The sequence below is a fragment of the Suillus subalutaceus genome (assembly GCF_016647625.1).
Source record: "Suillus subalutaceus strain FC151 chromosome Unknown DFJ58scaffold_2, whole genome shotgun sequence".
NCBI lineage: Eukaryota > Fungi > Basidiomycota > Agaricomycetes > Boletales > Suillaceae > Suillus > Suillus subalutaceus.
The window spans coordinates 776263-794625 of NW_024540251.1; the positions used below are offsets into that span (position 1 = coordinate 776263).

The following is an 18363-nucleotide window of genomic DNA, read 5'->3' on the forward strand; positions in this document are numbered from 1 at the left end:
GCCGTGTTAGGCGACAGCATCATGGATAGAAGACTCTTCGCCCATCCGCTTGACGCCCGAGATGCGAGTGGGAGGTCCGAGACCCACTACTTCATCTCAGCTTTGAGTTGCACTGCGTATTCAATGGACCGAGTGATGATTAACGAGGTGTAGGAGTTGATATTTGTTTGAAAGACAACGCACAAGCAAGCCAAAATCGAGAGAGGGTAGATGACGACGATCACGATGGGAAGAGTTTGATACATAGAAGGGAATGTCAGACGCAGAGAAGCAAGGTTAGATCCGCGCACGCAAGAGATGTAAGGTTTTATTTCAGGAATGAATCTTCCTGTAGTTCTTGGCTTTAGCACGACGCCCGTCCTCTCGTTGTATGCGATCGTGTCAATCCCGTTTCAGCGGGTATGACAGTGTTGAAGGGAGGCCCTCTCCGCACTCTCTCAAGACGTTTTGTAGCGGACACGGACTTGTGATTGAGATGGTGAAGGATCACATGGGTTCTCGGTGAGGGCAACTTGAAACCACGAGTACAAGTTTCGCCAGCTAGTCCTCAGCGTTGCTCGACGAGGATGCATTGGGCTGTGCAGTTACTTACTTCAATTCATCCTTCTCAACCCGACCATTTGTTCTGTCGTCCTCATAGCTCGTGGGCACTCAGAATGCCTGGTGTGCTCATGGTGACAATATTAGTGATGTTGTTTGGCAAAAGCCTTGAATCCAAACAACCAGATGTATTAGCACGGTCCACCCAAGTTCAACTATGACTAAGTAAGCCAAACGTGACAGGACAAACAATCTTTTCCTTTTACCACGCCTTGAACATTCACTCATGGATGGATTTTTCAGGGCCTATCTCGAGTAATCATAGCTAACCGTTTGGCACCAGAACAGATTATTCTAGAAATCTGCTCTCTTGTGGTGCGGATTCAAAACCTGTCGACATGGACAATTCTTCGGAGGTTCTTCCAGCAAGCGTCCTGGCCCAAGTGGTTAACACAACAGAATCAAAATTTGTTGCTGTTGTTCTTCGCAGGTTCGAAACCTGCCTAACAACAGCGTTTTTTTCTATCGGAACACGCCTTGAAGATTTACTCATGGACAGTTCCTCGGGGGATCATCTCAACTTCGTCCTCGCCAAAGTGGTTCCCACAACGGAATCAAAATCCGTTTCTCTTGGACTACGCAGGTTCGAAACCTGCCGAACACCACTGATTTTTTTCCTATCGGAACACGCCCAATTCCTCGGAGCAACTTCGCCCTGACTGAAGTGGTTACTGCAACATAATCAAAATCTGTCTCTTGGACTGTACCAGTGCAGGTTCAAAACCTGCCAATGAGTTTTTTTTCCTTCCGAACACGCCTTGAAGATTCACTGATGGACGGTTCCTCAGAGGCTCATCTCAACTTCGCCCTGGCCAAAGTCGTTACTGCAACGGAATCGAAATCTGTCTCTTCGACTGACACTACCAGTGCAGGTTCGAAACCTTCCGACGAGGTTTTTTCTATCCGAACACGCCTTAAAGATTCACTGATGGACAGTTCCTCAGAGGTTCATCTCAACTTTGCCTTGGCCAAAGTGGTTACTATCACAGAATCGAAATCTGTGTCTTGGACTGTACCAGTGTAGGTTCAAAACCTGCCGACGACGTTTTTTTTGTCTCAGAACACGCCTTGAAGATTCACTGATGGTCATTTCCCCGGAGCTTCATTTCAACTTCGCCTGGCCAAAGTGATCTCTACGACATAATCGCAATATGTTTCTGTCGGACTTGCGCAGGCTCGAAACCTGCCGAAGACAAGGTTTTTTTCTATCGGAACACACTTTGACATTCACTCATGGATGGATTCCTCGGAGGCTCATCTTAACTGGTCTTAACCAAGTGGTTACCACAACAGAATCAAAATCTTTTCTCTTGCAGACGGTTCGAAACCTGCTGACAACATTTTTGCAGTGTATAGATCCTCAGAGCTCCGTTTTAACTAGGTCCAGACATTGCGCCGAAACCTCCTTTTTATGTGATAGTCTGTCCATGAAATAGAATTCACCTTCTCGTCTCGTGTGGATCGTCTCAGAAACATAAGGTATATTAAATGTCAATATTTAAATTCTCATCGATGCACACGTTCGTATTTGTCCATGATCCTGCAAACATCAGCATCCCGCGCCTCTCCACCACACATTTCCCCGCTGTTGCCCCCCATGACGTGATACGGCTCGAATTCAGTAGTGCAAGAATGTATAGTTAAGTCATTCGACATAAACGTGGTGCACAAGTATCGAAGAATACAACATCATCAGGTATCACATGCGCTTATGGGCGTGCACAGAGAAAATGGTCTGCATAAAATCCTTTTGTTCTTGGTCTGAATTACATACTATCCTCATGTTGAAAGATCGACGAGCAGAACAAATGTACATCGCGCTTATCCTCTCCGTTACTTCTTCATGCAATGCACGACTTGAGAAAGTATTAGGAAAAAATCGAAATAGATCACTCGGCGAACTGGATGCTCGAGACAACTTCATCGCGGACCGGTGAATACCGGCGATTGAACCTGCCCGCCCGTGATTAACATGTTTTGTGCCAGAAGTGAAAAGATCATACCATGCCAATAGCGAATTCGCAATTACTATTGAAGAATAAGTCAGAGTTTGCTCGCGGAAAACGATACAACTCAAATTACAATTGGCGTTGATAATATATAGACCAAACCAGACACCTAACAAGTTGAGTTTTGTGAAATGTGGCAAAACAAATGCACCAACTGTTTTGTAACGTAAGGAGCTGAAATGTATTCAGTGTCAGCCGAAATTAGCAGAATGGAACTTACCAAAATGGCGATTGAAAACGTCGCTAAACTTCCAACGATTCAAGATCGCAAAAGCACATGAACAAGAATTACAAGACCTACCTAGCTACCAAACAAGTTTCTACGGTCAATTGTAAGAATTAAAATGATTCAGAATGTGCGCCGCCTACCGAGTACCCACGCAATTAACCGGTCAGCTATTGTAGCCATCGACACAGTGCCCGATGATCTCTTCTTCAGAGTCCCGGCAATACCAAGGGTAGTGAAGATGTCAGCTGCCGCGCGAGAGGTAGATGCGAGTAAGATGATGACGTGCTGTTGATTCTGGAATGCTTCGAGGCTGGACATGAGAAATGCGTGGATAACGAGGATGAAAGCTACAGTCTGCGCGACCACACATAATGTTCCTGAAATAATGAACAATATTGGGAAACCGGAAAGCTTCCAGAGCCTATGGCTGTAAAATAACTGACTATTCGTTGGGCATGTGAGATATGCTGAAACTTGACACACTTACCTGCACAGTAGAGCACGTAAAGCTACTGAGCAATATCAGTATGTCCGCTGCGATGGGAAGAGTGTTGAGAACGGATGGATGAGTATATGAGGTAACCGTCATGGTCCACAGCGTGACAATTAAACAGAGAAAGTGTCCCAGTTGAAATGCCCTGAAACACATGTCAGAGCGCGAGGTGCACTAGTAGAAGGGCAAACCATACGCCACAGTTGTCACCTGTCCAGACGTAAGAACATGATTGTATCACGATGCAATAAAAACTTGCAATGATCTTCAAGGTCGGAGGATCTTTTGGGAACAGTTTGAAATACATAAAGGTTTGGGCAACAAAGCAGCCGTAGAACCCTGCGCTCAAAAGCGCACCAACTTGCATCGGTCCAATAACGAGGCGAGGGTCAAAGGTAATCATGACGGAAGTTGGTTGTTTTTCTTGATTTGACGTGGGTTTTATCGTCCGTGATATAGGGGTCTTTGATCAGTGTCCCAACAAGCAATAGCTATAACTCACCTGAGACACAGTCAAATAAGAGTCCGCGACAGATGCTGGTCTAATTGGGGGACATATTCGAAATACATTCATAAATATGTCTCGGGATATCATGATGTATCGGCATCTGGAGTCCATAGAAAGTTTCTGACAGGGACTGCTTATTATGTAATTCATGGAGGCGCTCGGTTGCGCCACATAATTATTTAGCTCATTCGAGTTGTGTAATGATCGACTTCATAATAACAACAATTGTGCGAGTGATAGACCACGCACCCTATTTAAAAAACCGCGACGTTTTAGGTACGAAAGATTTTTTCCCCGCTGATAAAACACGACTTGAACACTTGTCAGCGATCGAGTCGATCGAACTTGAGACACCTAGTACTAACTGACAAATACAATGATTTTGTTCATGTAGACTTCACGACACGGAGCTGACCACAACCATGATGTGGACTACCATATTCGACCTTACCTGTCACAGCGACGGTCGAGGAGGTTTCATAATGGGTAAGTGATTATCTTGCTGGTCGCTGACCTTATGATCAACTTCCTCAGAACGCGGAAGGCCGTTGCGTGTAGGTTCCATCCGATCATCCACGGTTCGTGTTTGCATCACACCGGTGGTGGGCCAACAGGCAACGCGAGATCATACCCATTGATCACAGCATTTTGAGGGATGCGACTATGAACTCTTATCTTGGTACGTGAGGCCTCGACTGAATTGTGCATGCAACTTACGCTGAAGAGCCGTAGACCTACTAAGCACCATGGTGCACGCGTCAGGATCCAACGTATACTTCTGCCCCGTCCTCGACTCGGAACTTGTCCGAACATCATATCTCGCGTACGTCGCTGCCCTGGCCATACTCCCTTATGAAACCAGGATGTATTTCACTGACTCCGGTCATCCATTCAACCAACTCGTAACGTGCGTGTGCTTTGGATGCGCATTGGGGTCGAAAGGTCTCGCTTCTCGCGTCCTAAACCGCTACCCGTCCTGCAACGGAGGACTTTCAAAGTTAATTGTATCCCACATCGCATAATGCTGTTCGTCCTTTCTCATCAAAGTCAATCTCCATGACTGACAGCGTCTTTCAGGATCATGGATAGTATATCCTTGCGTTCAATCGTCACTGACGTGCTATCTCGTCACCTCGAACTGGATAATCGACCCAGCGAGTCTGACCTGGGAGGAGGCGGAGGCGGTTTAACTGGTAACGCAGCGGAGCAGAAGCAGTGGCGGATTCGTAAGGAGTCTTTGGGATCAGAATAATCTGCTGATTCTAAACCAGTCGATGGATAGCCTTTGTTAGCCATGGTCATATTTAGCGTGAGTTGTAGAGGCTCGAAACCTCGCAATTACCACCCGCATCTAACATTATTCTCATCTCACCCCTCTCTGGACGCGCCTGCACGACAGCATCAACACGCAGAATCTTATAGCTGTACAGGCTAGTCTAGATTATCACTGTGTTTCAGTGGTCATCTTCTGTAACGCGGTCCACACATGTGAGATGAGAAAAGAACTCCTTGCAGGATCTTTATTACCCTCAACAGTATCACGAAAAGGCAATGAAAGTCGCGCCAAGATATTCTACCTCGTACATTGATAGGGGGAATATACCAGGTGGGACCTGGAATGGTGGCTGATGTAACTCTAAATAGTGCGTACGAACCAGAAATTTCGTTCTAGTCGCCTGTTCCAGAGTCGTCTTGTGACTTTCACAATTCGTTTTGCGTGCGAGACTGGGAGTGCCGGTACCGTGCGTAACTCCGTTTGCGCGCGGTTCTCTTTAATTCTTAATATGCAGTGACCCGATCTCGAGTCCTCAGGCTGTTCAGCACTGAACTCCAGACAGTTTGACTCAGTTACATGTACAGCTAAAAGATTGGATGATACATGTGAGAAAGAAATTACAAGTTAAGGCATGTTTCTATCAACCGAATTTCGTATGAGAGAAGAAGGGATTTGTGATGCGGCTAAATGAGCGAAGTAGCGGATATTCGACTAAGATCATAACTTGTCCCAGATCTATACAGTCGAACAGAAACTAATCTTCCGAATATGTATCAGAATCAGGATCATAATCATAATCAGAATGTAATAGTGCCTGCATATAGTCCTCCCCAGAAGATTCATCCCTGCAAATGTGACAAAGACAGCCACCGCCCGAACCGTCGCCGCCCACCAAGCCTTCTTCATGCCCGTCCCAATCGACGTTTGTAACCACTTCCTTAAGGAGCTGCACCCTATCGTCCATCAAATTCCTGCACTTCACTAGTCGGAGTTCGTGTATACCGACACCATGACTGGCTCGCATTATGACAATGTCCTGAAGTTCTTCAGCTTCACCGCATCCAAAGTCGATATTCTCAAGCTCTAGACCATGAAGCGAGGGATACGCCATATCCGAACTTTGTGTGCCTCCGCTCTGTAGCACAGCGACCAGGCTTCTAATATTACAGGTCCCGCTCAGCTGGATACTTTCGAGCTCCGGAAGGTCAGCGGACCCTACACGCCAGAAATCGTCTCGGAGGTAAAGGGAGGAAGTCACAAACAAGCTTTGAATTTGGCGACGAGGGACCATCTGACACATATCAAATATGATGGGTGGCTTTCTAGTGGATGAGCTGCATTTGAATTGAATTGAGAGTGGTATATCATCGTCACGAGGGTCCCAAAAATACTCAGATTTGAATGCCGTTGATGTGCCGAATTGGACGCCGAATGTATGGTACGAAAGACTGGCGCGCATTGACCGAAGGATATGACCAGGTCCGCCAGGATCCTTGTACATGGCCGAAAATAGGTCAGAAAGACAGCTTCCAATTGGCGCGAGATTGAGAGAGATCTTGACATTAACGGGAAAGGCTAGACATGAGAAGAGAGATACAGCATTTCGGAGGGTGCAGGCATCCAACTGCTATACTTTTCAACCGAGTGAGTGGAACTTGGTCGGAGAGCTCGGCGTCATCAGAAATTCTGGACGACAGCCCAAGCGTAAGCTGCTCCAACTCAGGCATACGTCTCAGAGCTGACAGGAGCTGCGATAGAGTAGGATAAGAGGCGGATCCTATTCGTCTCAAATCTAGAGTTCGAAGCCCACTAAAGATACAGGACGTCCAGCTGAAGGTGCACTCTGTAAGCTCAACGCTCCGAAGTAGGGGGGCTTGTCCTTGAAAAATAGCATCCGATATGGGCCTGATGACTCTTGTGTGAGATTTCCTCGCAACCGAAAATTTGAATGTTTGAAGCGACGGTGCGGGCTGCGATGATAAGCGGTCCAAAATGCGATTGACCTCCCACGGATATGAGCACAACTGGAGGAATTTGATTCGAGGTAACTGTGAAAAAATCCGCTGGAAACATTTTTGCAACGAGCCCGGTGACTTGTAGATGACAACCAAAGCGGCTTTTCTTCGATCTCTCAAACATAATGTCTAGCCAATTAGCAGAGACACAATTGAGAGAGGCCCAAAGAGTAGGGCACTCGAGGGCCACCTGGCGCCAGTGCCTGCAGACGTGCGTGATTATCATGGAAATAGGAGCAGCACAAGGGCGGGGTGTGCCCGTATGACTCTTGAGAGTGTCCTCTTCTACGATGTATGTGAAGACAGTAGTGAGAATCTCGGGTGGAAGCCAAGATATACAGGAGAAAGTGATCCTGCGAGAGCGAAGGCCACCCATGTCCTCGTTGAATCCGGCTATGTCTTTGTCGACGTGGCTGCAAGTCGCGCGACAGTGCTCAATGACGGTGGACCTCGTTCTAGGAATAATATCTAGGGAAGTAGAAAACGTCATCACCTACGGGGGTAATCAGCCTAGTCCATGCGAAATATCGGTCAGAAAATTACCTCTTGTTGGCTGGATGCAAATCAATGAATTTGGAACACTGAAGCTTGCGTTATGTATGTAGTATGTTGTGTTGTGCCCCCCCGATCGCGAAATGGACAAGCTTCAGCGTGTTCTGGGTCGAATTGCGAGCGGGAAGTGAGACGTTGAAAGTAGAGTATGCTTCAACAAGCTCCAGATGGCCTGTTCCCGCCACAGTATGTTATGGGTTCTATCCATAAGTAAGTACTATAAGTATTGGTGGCCCGGAATACTAATATTGTCATTAATGGAATCTTCCCGCGCTGACCATCCTTAATTCTTGCACTAACCCTAATTTTATGACATTTACCCTGAGGTGAATTTCGTCGTTTAAATCGACTTGATTCATGATCACCGTGAGATATTAATAACGGCTGATAACGATCGATAACGGTTTCAAAAATTGACTCAAACCCATAAGCATGAAGTCAGCTCTTGTGAATGTAATACAATTCATCATTTTGTGTGAACAGAGGCCATAATCAAGAATTCGCAAGTCAGAACATCATTCACCAAAATTATCGTAGCTGTTGATATAACAACGGGCGAAAACCAAACTTCAGATCTTTATATGCCATAATCGGGTTTAATGCATTACGTCGTCTTTACTTTCTGTCTACGTTCTTGAATATCTTCTCTGGTCATGCGCGTACCGAGAAGCACATCCCAATGGACGAAGAAAGGCTGTGAGAAATTTGACTTGATCCCGATGGCCTGTACGCCTCGTAAACACTGCTTTCGAGGACAGGCGGTAGTAAAGGGGCATACCTGATGATGTATGTCATGATAGTCTGAGTTATTTCCGCTAATCAATTGGAAAGGATCAAATGGGAAACTGTATCCACAATGATCGTCGACACCCTTGCCTGTGCCGTAGGCGAAGAAGAAAATGGTCTGTCGTATAGAAAGACAGGCGACTCGCTCTGCAATGGCTATGCCCAGGGTGTCTAGCAAGAAGCCTTCGAAAGGATGGCTGTAGAATGCCCCGAAGGCATAAGGAACGTAAAGTTTGTGGTGCACTGAGTGGATCTTTCTGTAGAGATATTGGTTTGTGTGCATCAAGCGGTGGAGGAAGTATTGCCAAGTGTCGAGGACAAACCTAGAAAGACATCAGAGGGAGTCACGGTACGTTGAATGGCAAGTACATCGCGAAGAAGATCTGCGCAGCTGGGATTCCCCACCAGTACAACCAATGGGTCATCTCAGGCCCCCGCAGCTCCAATATTTTCATTCCCATTTCCTTCCCAAAGAGACGTCGCACGACCAAGACCAACATTCTTCCCAAGCCCTCCATCTCGGTTTGACACCGCGCAACCGAGACCTCTGGTGGCTCTGTCAACCACGCTAAACCCACCAGAGTTTGCATCACATTTTGGAATATGACGGCGCGTGCGACCTCCCAAGGCGTTGCCAAGTTTTTGGATTTGACTTCCTCGGACTCGTGAATGCGATATTTATCGAGCCATCGCCAGCTAGAGATATCAAGACAGTGGAACATGAGAGACATGAGCCAAAACGTGAGCACCGGCGCAGCAAGTGCGACGTAGGTGTCTGGAATGTCATCGAATATACTTTGGCGGAGAGAAAAGTAGAATGGGATTCTAATTGGGGGAAGACATACGGATTCGCCTATCACGAAAGCCGGGCAGGTCGAGTTCATGCTGACGAGGAAGAGTCTTCTGGAAAGTTCTAGTGTTGTTGGCAGGATTACTGGCATAAATACTCCCTACACCATAAGAAACTCAAAAGCGCACTGCATTCAGGGTTGCGTGAAACCGGAGGAAGGCACTGCTTAAGCCTCTTCGTAAACCTGGAACAACGATCAAAATGATTTGGAGAATTGCATGATGGGAGTGAGTAACACTGCTTAAGCCTCCTCAGGAACTTCAGGGCATTTTCTCCGCACGGCTGATCTAAGATGCCTTTGAAATTGGAATGTTGTACGGGGATGGAGAACAAAATCCATCATAAGACCAGTCGTGTCACTCTACAGAATATCATAGGGCTCAAGGGAAAGGGATACATGATGCGCTCACTTTAAGTATGCGGATCACATTGTCCCTACCTTGGTCCGATTCAACCTTTGTAAGTGCATCCTCCTTCCAAGCTCAGGAATTGCAGCCAGTTGCAGGCTGTGCAGCATCATTTTCCGATGCTCTTGGCAGGATCGGATCTGATGAATACAACTGTCCTGATGGGATTAAGTATTAGGAACGCGACTTACGCGAGTGATCGTTGAGGCTGGACTGGCCTCCACAATATTCGCAGCGGAAACTCGTCACAGCTTTCACCTCCAGAAGAATGTCGAAATGTGAGGGTTAATATTTATCAAGCCACTCCCTGATTCCTGAACGGACGTAAGTAAAGTAAGTACCTGGCAAAGTTGGCCCATCATTGTGGCTGTACTTCCCCTCGTGAGAATAATAGCTGGCAACATAACGGCACCGGCGCCAGCCCGACCTCGTTTATTCCTTGTACTTATGTTTTGTGCCCATCTAGGGTGTGACATTGGAGCGGTGTATCCGCGACTGTGTGCCTGCGTGTCGCGAGCAAGGCAAGAAGTGGTGAAGAGCACTACGCTACGACAAAGCCCGAAGGACACTGAATGGCTCGCTAAACTACGGTGCTACTCGGCTGCCACTCGGCTCCTACCCCCGGGGTCCCCTACTCCAACATGGGTGAACCCGGGTGGCACCCGTACCCAATCCGCGGGTAGGTGGCACTCTGAAGGCCTACCCGCACCCGTACGGGTCAGACTATCACGGGTTTCATCTGAAACTAGTTTATGAGGTCTGTCACTTGGTACTTACCTCATCGAGCTTGATTTTGACGAGTCTGGTTCAGGGCATTCGGCCGTCAATCATTTCTCGTTGGGGTACTAGACCACCCGCGGGTACCTGCGGGTACCCGACTTTAGCAAATGCTCTCACCCGTACCCGCGCCACCCGCCACCCGTACCACCCGCCCCACGTTCCATCCGCGGGTGGCACCCGGGCGGGTACCCGGGTGGCCCTCACCCATGTCACACCCTATGCCCATCGAGCTACATTGCCTTTTTGTTTCGTTTTGCGTTGGCTAATCCTATGTGATTCTCTTCGACTCATACCACAGACTTGATCAGTCTTAGCCAAGTGGTTACCAAGCGTGATGGGACAGAAATCTGTTGCAGGTTCGAAACCTGCTCAACGTTACAATCTTTTTCCTTTCAATACCACGCCTCGAACATACGCTCGTGGATGGATCCTTTAAGGTTTATGTTAAGTAGTCATAGCCAACTGGCACCGACATGTTTGAAACTTGCCAAATGACGGGTATCGGAACACGCTTAGCTTGAAGATTCGCTCATGGATGATTTCCTCGAAGTACCATCTCAACTTCGTCACGGTCCTGGCTGAAGTAGTTACCAAAACAGAATCTAAATCTGTGTCTTGGATTGTACTAGTGCCGGTTCAAAACCTGCCGACAACAAGGTTTTTTTTTCTATCGGAATTTACAGATTCACTCATGGATGGTTTCCTTGGAGGTCTATCTTAACTAGTGGTCTTCAAGTTATAGCCAGGTGGTTACCACAGCAGAATTAAAATCTGTCAAACATGCCGACAAGTTTCCCCCCTATCTATCGGGATTCAGAACACACTTTGACATTCACTCATGGCCGGATGTTCATCTCAACTGGTCTTACCTTGACATTGACTCATGGACGATTTCCTTGGAAGCCTATCTAACTGGTCTTGGCCTACCATAACAGAGTCTATGAAATTCTGTTTCCCTTGGAGTTGGTTCGAAACCTACTGACACCATTTTTGCGGTGTATAGATCCTCGGAGGTCCATCTTCACTTGGCCCAGCCATCGCTCCTTGAATGTGATAGCCTGTCCATGAAAAGGAATCCACCCTTTGCGCCCCACGATGGTTTCAGTTTTTCCTTAGAAAGTTTTCCAGTTATCATCCATAATTTATGGGCGTTTTAGAAGATGATCCAACGAGAATACGATGCCGAGAACTTAAACACCATTCATATGCTGCCACTAGGTGTTTATTCCATCAAGCTCGTTCACTGTTTATTTACTGTAAGTTATTCTCATTCATCACTCTCGATTTCTTAATGTACTTGCAATATCACCTGACCAAGTGAAACCAACCTTCGTGAGTTGATTGTGTTACGACCACCGTTAAACATGCATAATGTTAGTGCTGTGGGCAGAACTATTTGCAAGCAGTTCTGCCGGCAGGACTGGCAGAACACGGCAGAACCAGGGTTGTGCCAGTGACACCCGGATGTGACCCACATTGACAAGTTACAAGACATTTGCCCCGCACCTCCATGTCTTCTCACCGTAACCTTTTCAAATGCTCACAGATGCTTGCGGTAACATACCTAGCACCTCTGCTTTCTGGATCAATCGTCGAGCAAACAGGTCAGCCGAGTCTGCTCAGTGCTCACTACTCTCATGGCATGCTTATATTTTGTTTTTTCTTCTTCATAGAAGTATCGCCCCACCGATCGGACACGAGGAAATGGAACTATACCCTCTGACTCACTTTCCGCCACTTGTTGTGCTGTCAGAGAAACCCAAGAGGCTGCGTCACACTGTAATGTGGCGTACTAGGTTGTCCCAGTTGCCAATCTCGCCACACATGTGCAGAGGATAAAAGGATGTACATGCAGTCGGTTTCTTCTCATTCTCCTGATATCACTTTTCATGTGTACGCATGTGGCCAGCGCCCGATATGCTTGCGGCTGCCCTGCACGCCTTCTACGGATTGGACCTGACTACCGAGTGCACGAGGGACCTTATACGATCGTGAGACACTCATTCTTCTCTTCGCTAATTTCCTCTGAGGACTTGTATTTCGTGCAGGACTGTCTTCGCACCACTTGCAAACGGAGCGCGTTCCACATACACCGCGTCCATGACTGCAGGTATTGTATAAACGAGTCAGTGCTTGCTCTGTTTTAGCGCCACTGTGGCAAAGTATGACGTTCAACAGGATGCAGTACCGTACGGAAATATTGGCCGAACTGTGTAATGCGAAACACTCGGGTCCACGTTTCTAAGTGTTCGGCACGAATTGGCCTCTGTTGCAATACCATCAAGCCGCTCAGTTATCTTCCAGCTTCCGCTTCGGCTCACCTTTTCCTACTTGGTCTCTCTTGGTCCACGTGCTTCAGGTATCGGCGTCATTGCGGGAAGAATGTCGAATCTTGAACAGCATCACAACTTCAAGTTCAACATATGTGTACAGTTTGCAAAGCACGCAGTATTTTGTCAGTAATGAAAACAATACAATTTCTCATGATGCGTAAATAGGGGCTATCTACACCACTCGAGTATCCGTGGTAGGTGGTATACGCGCATGCAAAGCATGAAAGTCGGCTCTTGTGAATGTAATACAATTCGTCATTTCGTGTGAACGGAGGCCATAATCAAGAATTCGTAAGTTAGAACATCATTCATTAAAATTATAGTACTTGTTGATATAACACGGGCGAAAACCAAACTTCAGATCTCTATATGCCATAATTGGGTTCAAGACATTACGTCGTCTTTACTTTCAGTCTACGTTCTTTAATATCTTCTCTGGTCATGCGCGTACCGAGGAGCACATCCCAATGGACGAAGAAAGGCTGTGAGAAATTTGACTTGATCCCGACGGCCTGTACACCTCATAAACGCTGCTTTCGAGGACAGGCGGTAGTAAAGGGGCATACCTGATGGTGTATGTCATGATAGTCTGAATTATTTCCGCTGATCAATTGGAAGGGACCAAATGGGAAACTGTATCCACAATGATCATCGACACCTCTTGCCTGTGCTGTACGTGAAGAGGAAAATGGCCTGTCGTATAGAAAGACAGGCGACTCGCCCTGCAACGGCTATGCCTAGGGTGTCTAGCAAAAGGCTTTCGAAAGGATGGCTGTAAAATGCCCCGAAGGCATAAGGAACGTAAAGTTTGTGGTGCACTGAGTGGATCTTTCTGTAGAGATATTGGTTTGTGTGCATCAAGCGGTGGAGGAAGTATTGCCAAGTGTCGAGGACAAACCTAGAAAAACATCAGAGGGAATCAGGAGACGTTGAATGGCAAGTACATCGCGAACAAGATCTGTGCAGCTGGGATTCCCCACCAGTACAACCAATGGGTCATCTCAGGGCCCCGCAGCTCCAATATTTTTATTCCCATCTCCTTACCAAAGAGCCGTCGCACGACCAAGACCAGCGTTCTTCCCAAGCCATCCATCTCGCTTTGACACCGCGCAACCGAGACCTCTGGCGACTCTGTCAACCATGCTAAACCTACCAGAGTTTACATCACATTCTGGAATATGGCGGCGCGTGCGACCTCCCAAGGCGTTACCAAGTTTTTGGATTTGACTTCCTCGGACTCGTGGATGCGATATTTATCGAGCCATCGCCAGTTAGAGATGTCAAGACAATGGAACGTGAGAGACATGAGCAAAAAAGTGAGCACCGGCGCAGCAAGTGCGACGTAGGTGTCTGGAATGCCATTGAATATACTTTGGCGGAGAGAAAAAATAGAATGGGATTCTAATTGGGGGAAGGTATACGGTCTCGCCTATCACGAAGGCCGGACAGATCAAGTTCATGCTGACGAGGAAGAGAGTTCTCTGGAACGCTCCAGTGTTGTTGGCAGAACTACCGGCATAAATACTCCCCTACACCACCAAGAAACTCGAAAGCGCACATTCAAAGTTCATGAGTTGCATTTTTTGACCCGATTGCAACGATCAAGATGAAAGCTGCGTGATGTGGGAGGCAGGCACACTGTTTAAGCCTCTTCGGGAACTCCACTCCCAGAACAACGACTCGGATAATTGCGTGATAGGAGAAGTAAAGCTGCTTAAGCCTCCTCAGGAACTTCCAGGAACTTGGCCCCGCAGTCAACATCTGCAACCTGGTGTTAAACACTTTTGTCGGCGAGTTTTTCGCACAGCCAATGTAAAATGCCTTTTAGTAAAGCCATGAAATTGGCTTATTGTGCGGGAATGGTGAACAAAATCCATCTAAGACCGGTCGTGTCACTCTACAGAATATCATATAGCTCAAGGGAAAGGAATACATGATGTGCTCACTTTAAGTATGCGGACAACTCTACCTTGGTCAGTTGCAGGCTTTGCAGTATCATTTTCCGATGCTCTTCGCAGTGATCTGCTGAATACAATTAAGTATTAGGAACGCGGGTGATCTTCCGTGATCGTTGAGGCTAGACTAGCCGCAATTAAAAGTAGCCGCAACGCTCTACAATATTCGCAGCGTAAACTCGTCACGGCTCTCACTTCCCGGCGAAGAATGTCGAATGAATGTGAGGATTATTTATCACTGAGTGGACGTGAGTAAAGTACTTGGCAGCCCATAATTGTGGCTATACTTCCCCAGACTTCCCCTCGTGAGAATAATAGCTATCGCCGGCGCCAGCCCGACCTCGCTTCAAGTTCCTGTGGTGCCCATCGAACTACTAGTACATGGTCTTTTTGTTTCGTTTTGCGTTGGCTAATCCTATGTGATTCTCTTCGATTCGTACTACAGCTAGGTATTAATCACTCTTGGCCAAGTGGTAGGCATGACAGGACAAAAATCTGTTGCAGGTTCGAAACCTGCTCAACAATCTTTTTTCCTTTTAATACCACGCCTTGAGCATTCGCTCGTGGAAAGTGGTTACCACAACAGAATCTGAATCTGTCTCTTGGACTGTGCTACTAAGCGTCGGTTCAAATTTGCAAAACCTGCCGACGACAAGGTTTTTTTCTATCGGAATTTGATTCAAGATTCACTAGCACTCATGGATGGTGTCTTTGGAGGTCTGGTCTTATCATAGCAAGGTGGTTACCGCAACAGAATCAAACATGCCGACGACAAGTTTGTTTCCCCCCGATAGATCGATCGGAACACACTGTTGACATTCACTCATGGGGATGGTTTCTTCATCTTAACTGGTCTTACCTTGACATTCACTCATGGACGATTTCCTCGGAGGCCTGTCTAACTGGTCTTAGTCAAGTGGTTACTACAACAGAGTCAAAATCTGTTTCCCTTGCAAAGCACGCGTTCTTTTTCCAGTAATGAAGACAATACAATTTCTCATGATGTGTAAATAGGGGCTATTGTCATTGCGAAGGAAGTTAGATCACAAACATTATCGTAGCTCTCATAACCTAGAATTATACAGCAAAAAAGGTGATGAAGGAAAAACATTAGGTTGCATGAGCGAATCGTGTAGTCCCGAATTGAATTCGTTGAATAAAGATTGACAAGACGAAAACCAAAAATCCAGGAATCTATATGGCATAACATCGAAATCGGTGCATCACGTTTTCTTGACCTTTTCCCTGCGTGCTTGAATATCTTTTCTGGTCATGCGCGTCCCGAGGAGGACATCCCAATGGACGAAGAAAGGCTGTGAGAAATTTGATTTGATTCCGATGGCCTGTACGCGTCATCAGCACTGCACAGGAGTAGATGGTAATACAGGAGCATACTTGATGGTGTATATCATGGTAGTCTGCGTTGTTTCCACTCATCATCTGTAATGGATCAAAGGGGAGATTGTATCCGCAGTGATCGTCGACAGTCTTACACGTGCTGAACGCAAAGAGGAAAATAGTTTGTCGCACTGAAAGGTATGATAGGCGCTCTGCGAGTGCTGCGCCTACGCTGTCCAGTAAGAACCCCTCCAAGGGATGGTTGTATAATGCCCCAAAGGCATAGGGGACATAGAGTCTATGATGCACAGAGTGGATCTTCTTGTAGAGATATTTGTTCGTGTGCATCGAGCGATGGAGGAAGTATTGCCAGGTATCGACGATGAACCTGGGTAGATATTAGAGGTAAGTCATGCCGGATTTTGAACGACACCCACAATGCGAATAACATCTGTGCAGCTGGAATTCCCCACCAGTACAGCCATTGGGTCACCCCAGGCCCTCTCGACTCCAAAAACTTCATTCCTATCTCCTCTCCCAAGAGATGCCGCACGACCCATACCAGTGTTCCTCCCAAGGCCTCTATCTCGCTCTGACACCGCGCAACCGATATTTCAGGCGATTCTATCAACCATGCTAAGCCCAGTACAGTTTGCGTCGCGTGTTGGAGTAGGACAGCTCGTGCGACCTCCCAAGGGGTAGCCAAATTCCTGGATTTGACCTCTTCTGACTCGTGAATACGATATTTATCAAGCCATCGCCAGCCAGAGATGTCAAGGCAGTAAAATACAAAAGAAAGAAGCCAATAAGCGAGCACAGGGGCAGCGAGTGCGATGTATGTGTCTGGAATGCCGTCGAATATCTCCTGGCGGAGGGAGAAGTAGAATGGAATTTTAACTGGGGGAAGGCATACAGTTTCTCCAGTTACGAAAGATGGGCACGTTGAGTTTAATGTTGACGGCCCTCCGAAGAAACCGTACGAGAAGAGTTCGCCCATCACGAGTCGACGAATGTGGTCAAAAACCCGTGTTGAGGGTTCGAAAGTTTGATGTGGCTTATATAGGCTTGTAATTATATCGCGCCCAAGTCATCGGCATCGGAGTTTTTCAGAGAGAATAAATCTCTCACTCTTCATTACAAGTCCAAGACAACGTCAACGCCAGCGCAAAATCTCCATCCAAACGCTTCAATTCCAAACCTGTGTCGAAATATGACTAAGTTTGCTCCATTCAAACTTTGGGTTCTGCAAGTTCAAGTCCGCACCGCAGTGTTAAATTTAACATTCGTGAGCGTTTTACTGGGCCACGGTGAGAACGAGGAACACTTGTTCGCAAATTGACCTGGACACGCTCAAGCTCGTTCATTTCATGATTGAAGGAACAGGAATTCGACCCGAGTTGGCGGTGCACGTCATATGCCAGTGTACGGTACTAGTACTTGGCTTATCAGGATAATTTGCACCCAGCCTGGATCCAATTCGGACAGCCTGCACACTCGTTTTGATCACTGCGGCTAGTTACTACTAGTACGTCCTTTGTACATTGCGAGTCATGCCACCGCTAACGCCTTTATCCTTTTGATGTTCAGTTACTCGTTCCCGTACAGGATCAAAGTAGAATAGTTTCCTACTCATGGAGACTCGCTCTGGGACAACGAGAGGTAATGTTTTTCTGTGAAATTTTGTAAGAGCTAGACTGATTACTTCCACAGATCCTCATCGATGCATCGATAACGCTTTCTGTTTCCGTATATGGAAGCAAGACCGCCCTCGTTGAGCAACGTGGCGCTCATATTGACGAAGACACGGTTACATTATCCGTGTGTGCCCTTTGGAGCTCGAAAGTATCCATCTAGACGACACCCTATTCAAGGCTTGCTCACTGCGCTCCTGGTTGGAGACGAGCAGAGCTCATGTACATCGTATCCTTCGCTTCGCGCTCTAGAGCTTGAGAATATCAATTTGGGATGTGGGGATCATTCGTTCCTTGGGAAGGTTCTCATACTGCGAGCCGGCTGTGGTATCGGCATACACGCTCCGACTAGCGAAGTGCAGGAATCTGATGGGCGATACTGTGGAGCGGCTTCAGATAACGGTTGCTGTTGATTTGGATGGGCGTTGACGGACGCCGATGGTGGCTGTCTTTGCCACAGCTGCAATGATAATAGTTCTGAGTCTTATGACTTTGATGCTGACGTGCTTTCCGGAGGTTTATTTTAACATGTCCGGACCTA

At 47.0% G+C, this 18363-nt stretch overlaps 5 protein-coding genes across 5 annotated transcripts; all 5 read right to left on the bottom strand.

Moving 5' to 3' along the window:
* Nucleotides 1-2296: 2296 nt before the first annotated feature.
* DFJ58DRAFT_755559 (uncharacterized protein) lies at nt 2297-3960 on the bottom strand. Its single transcript, XM_041388069.1, has 10 exons — nt 3591-3960; nt 3528-3541; nt 3326-3476; nt 2979-3276; nt 2911-2929; nt 2830-2857; nt 2765-2783; nt 2683-2718; nt 2604-2628; nt 2297-2553 (listed from the first exon to the last, which is right to left on the bottom strand). The coding sequence occupies exons 1-10, from the start codon at nt 3732-3734 to the stop codon at nt 2490-2492; spliced, it is 798 nt and encodes a 265-aa protein (XP_041250974.1). The 5' UTR covers nt 3735-3960; the 3' UTR covers nt 2297-2489.
* A 1788-nt stretch (nt 3961-5748) lies between these two features.
* DFJ58DRAFT_755565 (uncharacterized protein) lies at nt 5749-7880 on the bottom strand. The gene is given in 4 exon segments (XM_041388070.1): nt 5749-6739; nt 6771-7259; nt 7279-7623; nt 7674-7880. 3 exon segments carry the CDS (start codon nt 7618-7620, stop codon nt 5870-5872), a joined length of 1701 nt encoding a protein of 566 aa, XP_041250975.1. The 5' UTR covers nt 7621-7623; nt 7674-7880; the 3' UTR covers nt 5749-5869.
* Nucleotides 7881-8091: 211 nt separating this feature from the next.
* Nucleotides 8092-9551, bottom strand: DFJ58DRAFT_755567 (fatty acid hydroxylase superfamily-domain-containing protein). Its single transcript, XM_041388071.1, has 4 exons — nt 9447-9551; nt 8838-9381; nt 8461-8791; nt 8092-8406 (listed from the first exon to the last, which is right to left on the bottom strand). Exons 2-4 carry the CDS (start codon nt 9350-9352, stop codon nt 8287-8289), a joined length of 966 nt encoding a protein of 321 aa, XP_041250976.1. The 5' UTR covers nt 9353-9381; nt 9447-9551; the 3' UTR covers nt 8092-8286.
* Nucleotides 9552-13062: 3511 nt separating this feature from the next.
* Nucleotides 13063-14493, bottom strand: DFJ58DRAFT_755578 (uncharacterized protein; the record flags this gene model as incomplete). The annotated part of the gene is made up of 6 exons (XM_041388072.1): nt 13063-13350; nt 13405-13471; nt 13497-13736; nt 13783-13967; nt 14007-14237; nt 14475-14493. Coding segments are annotated over 5 exons (843 nt in total), but the record flags the coding sequence as incomplete, so codon positions are not given.
* Nucleotides 14494-15760: 1267 nt separating this feature from the next.
* Nucleotides 15761-17252, bottom strand: DFJ58DRAFT_740870 (fatty acid hydroxylase superfamily-domain-containing protein). Its single transcript, XM_041387107.1, has 3 exons — nt 16569-17252; nt 16189-16519; nt 15761-16136 (listed from the first exon to the last, which is right to left on the bottom strand). The coding sequence occupies exons 1-3, from the start codon at nt 17126-17128 to the stop codon at nt 16017-16019; spliced, it is 1011 nt and encodes a 336-aa protein (XP_041250978.1). The 5' UTR covers nt 17129-17252; the 3' UTR covers nt 15761-16016.
* Between the last annotated feature and the right edge of the window lie 1111 nt (nt 17253-18363).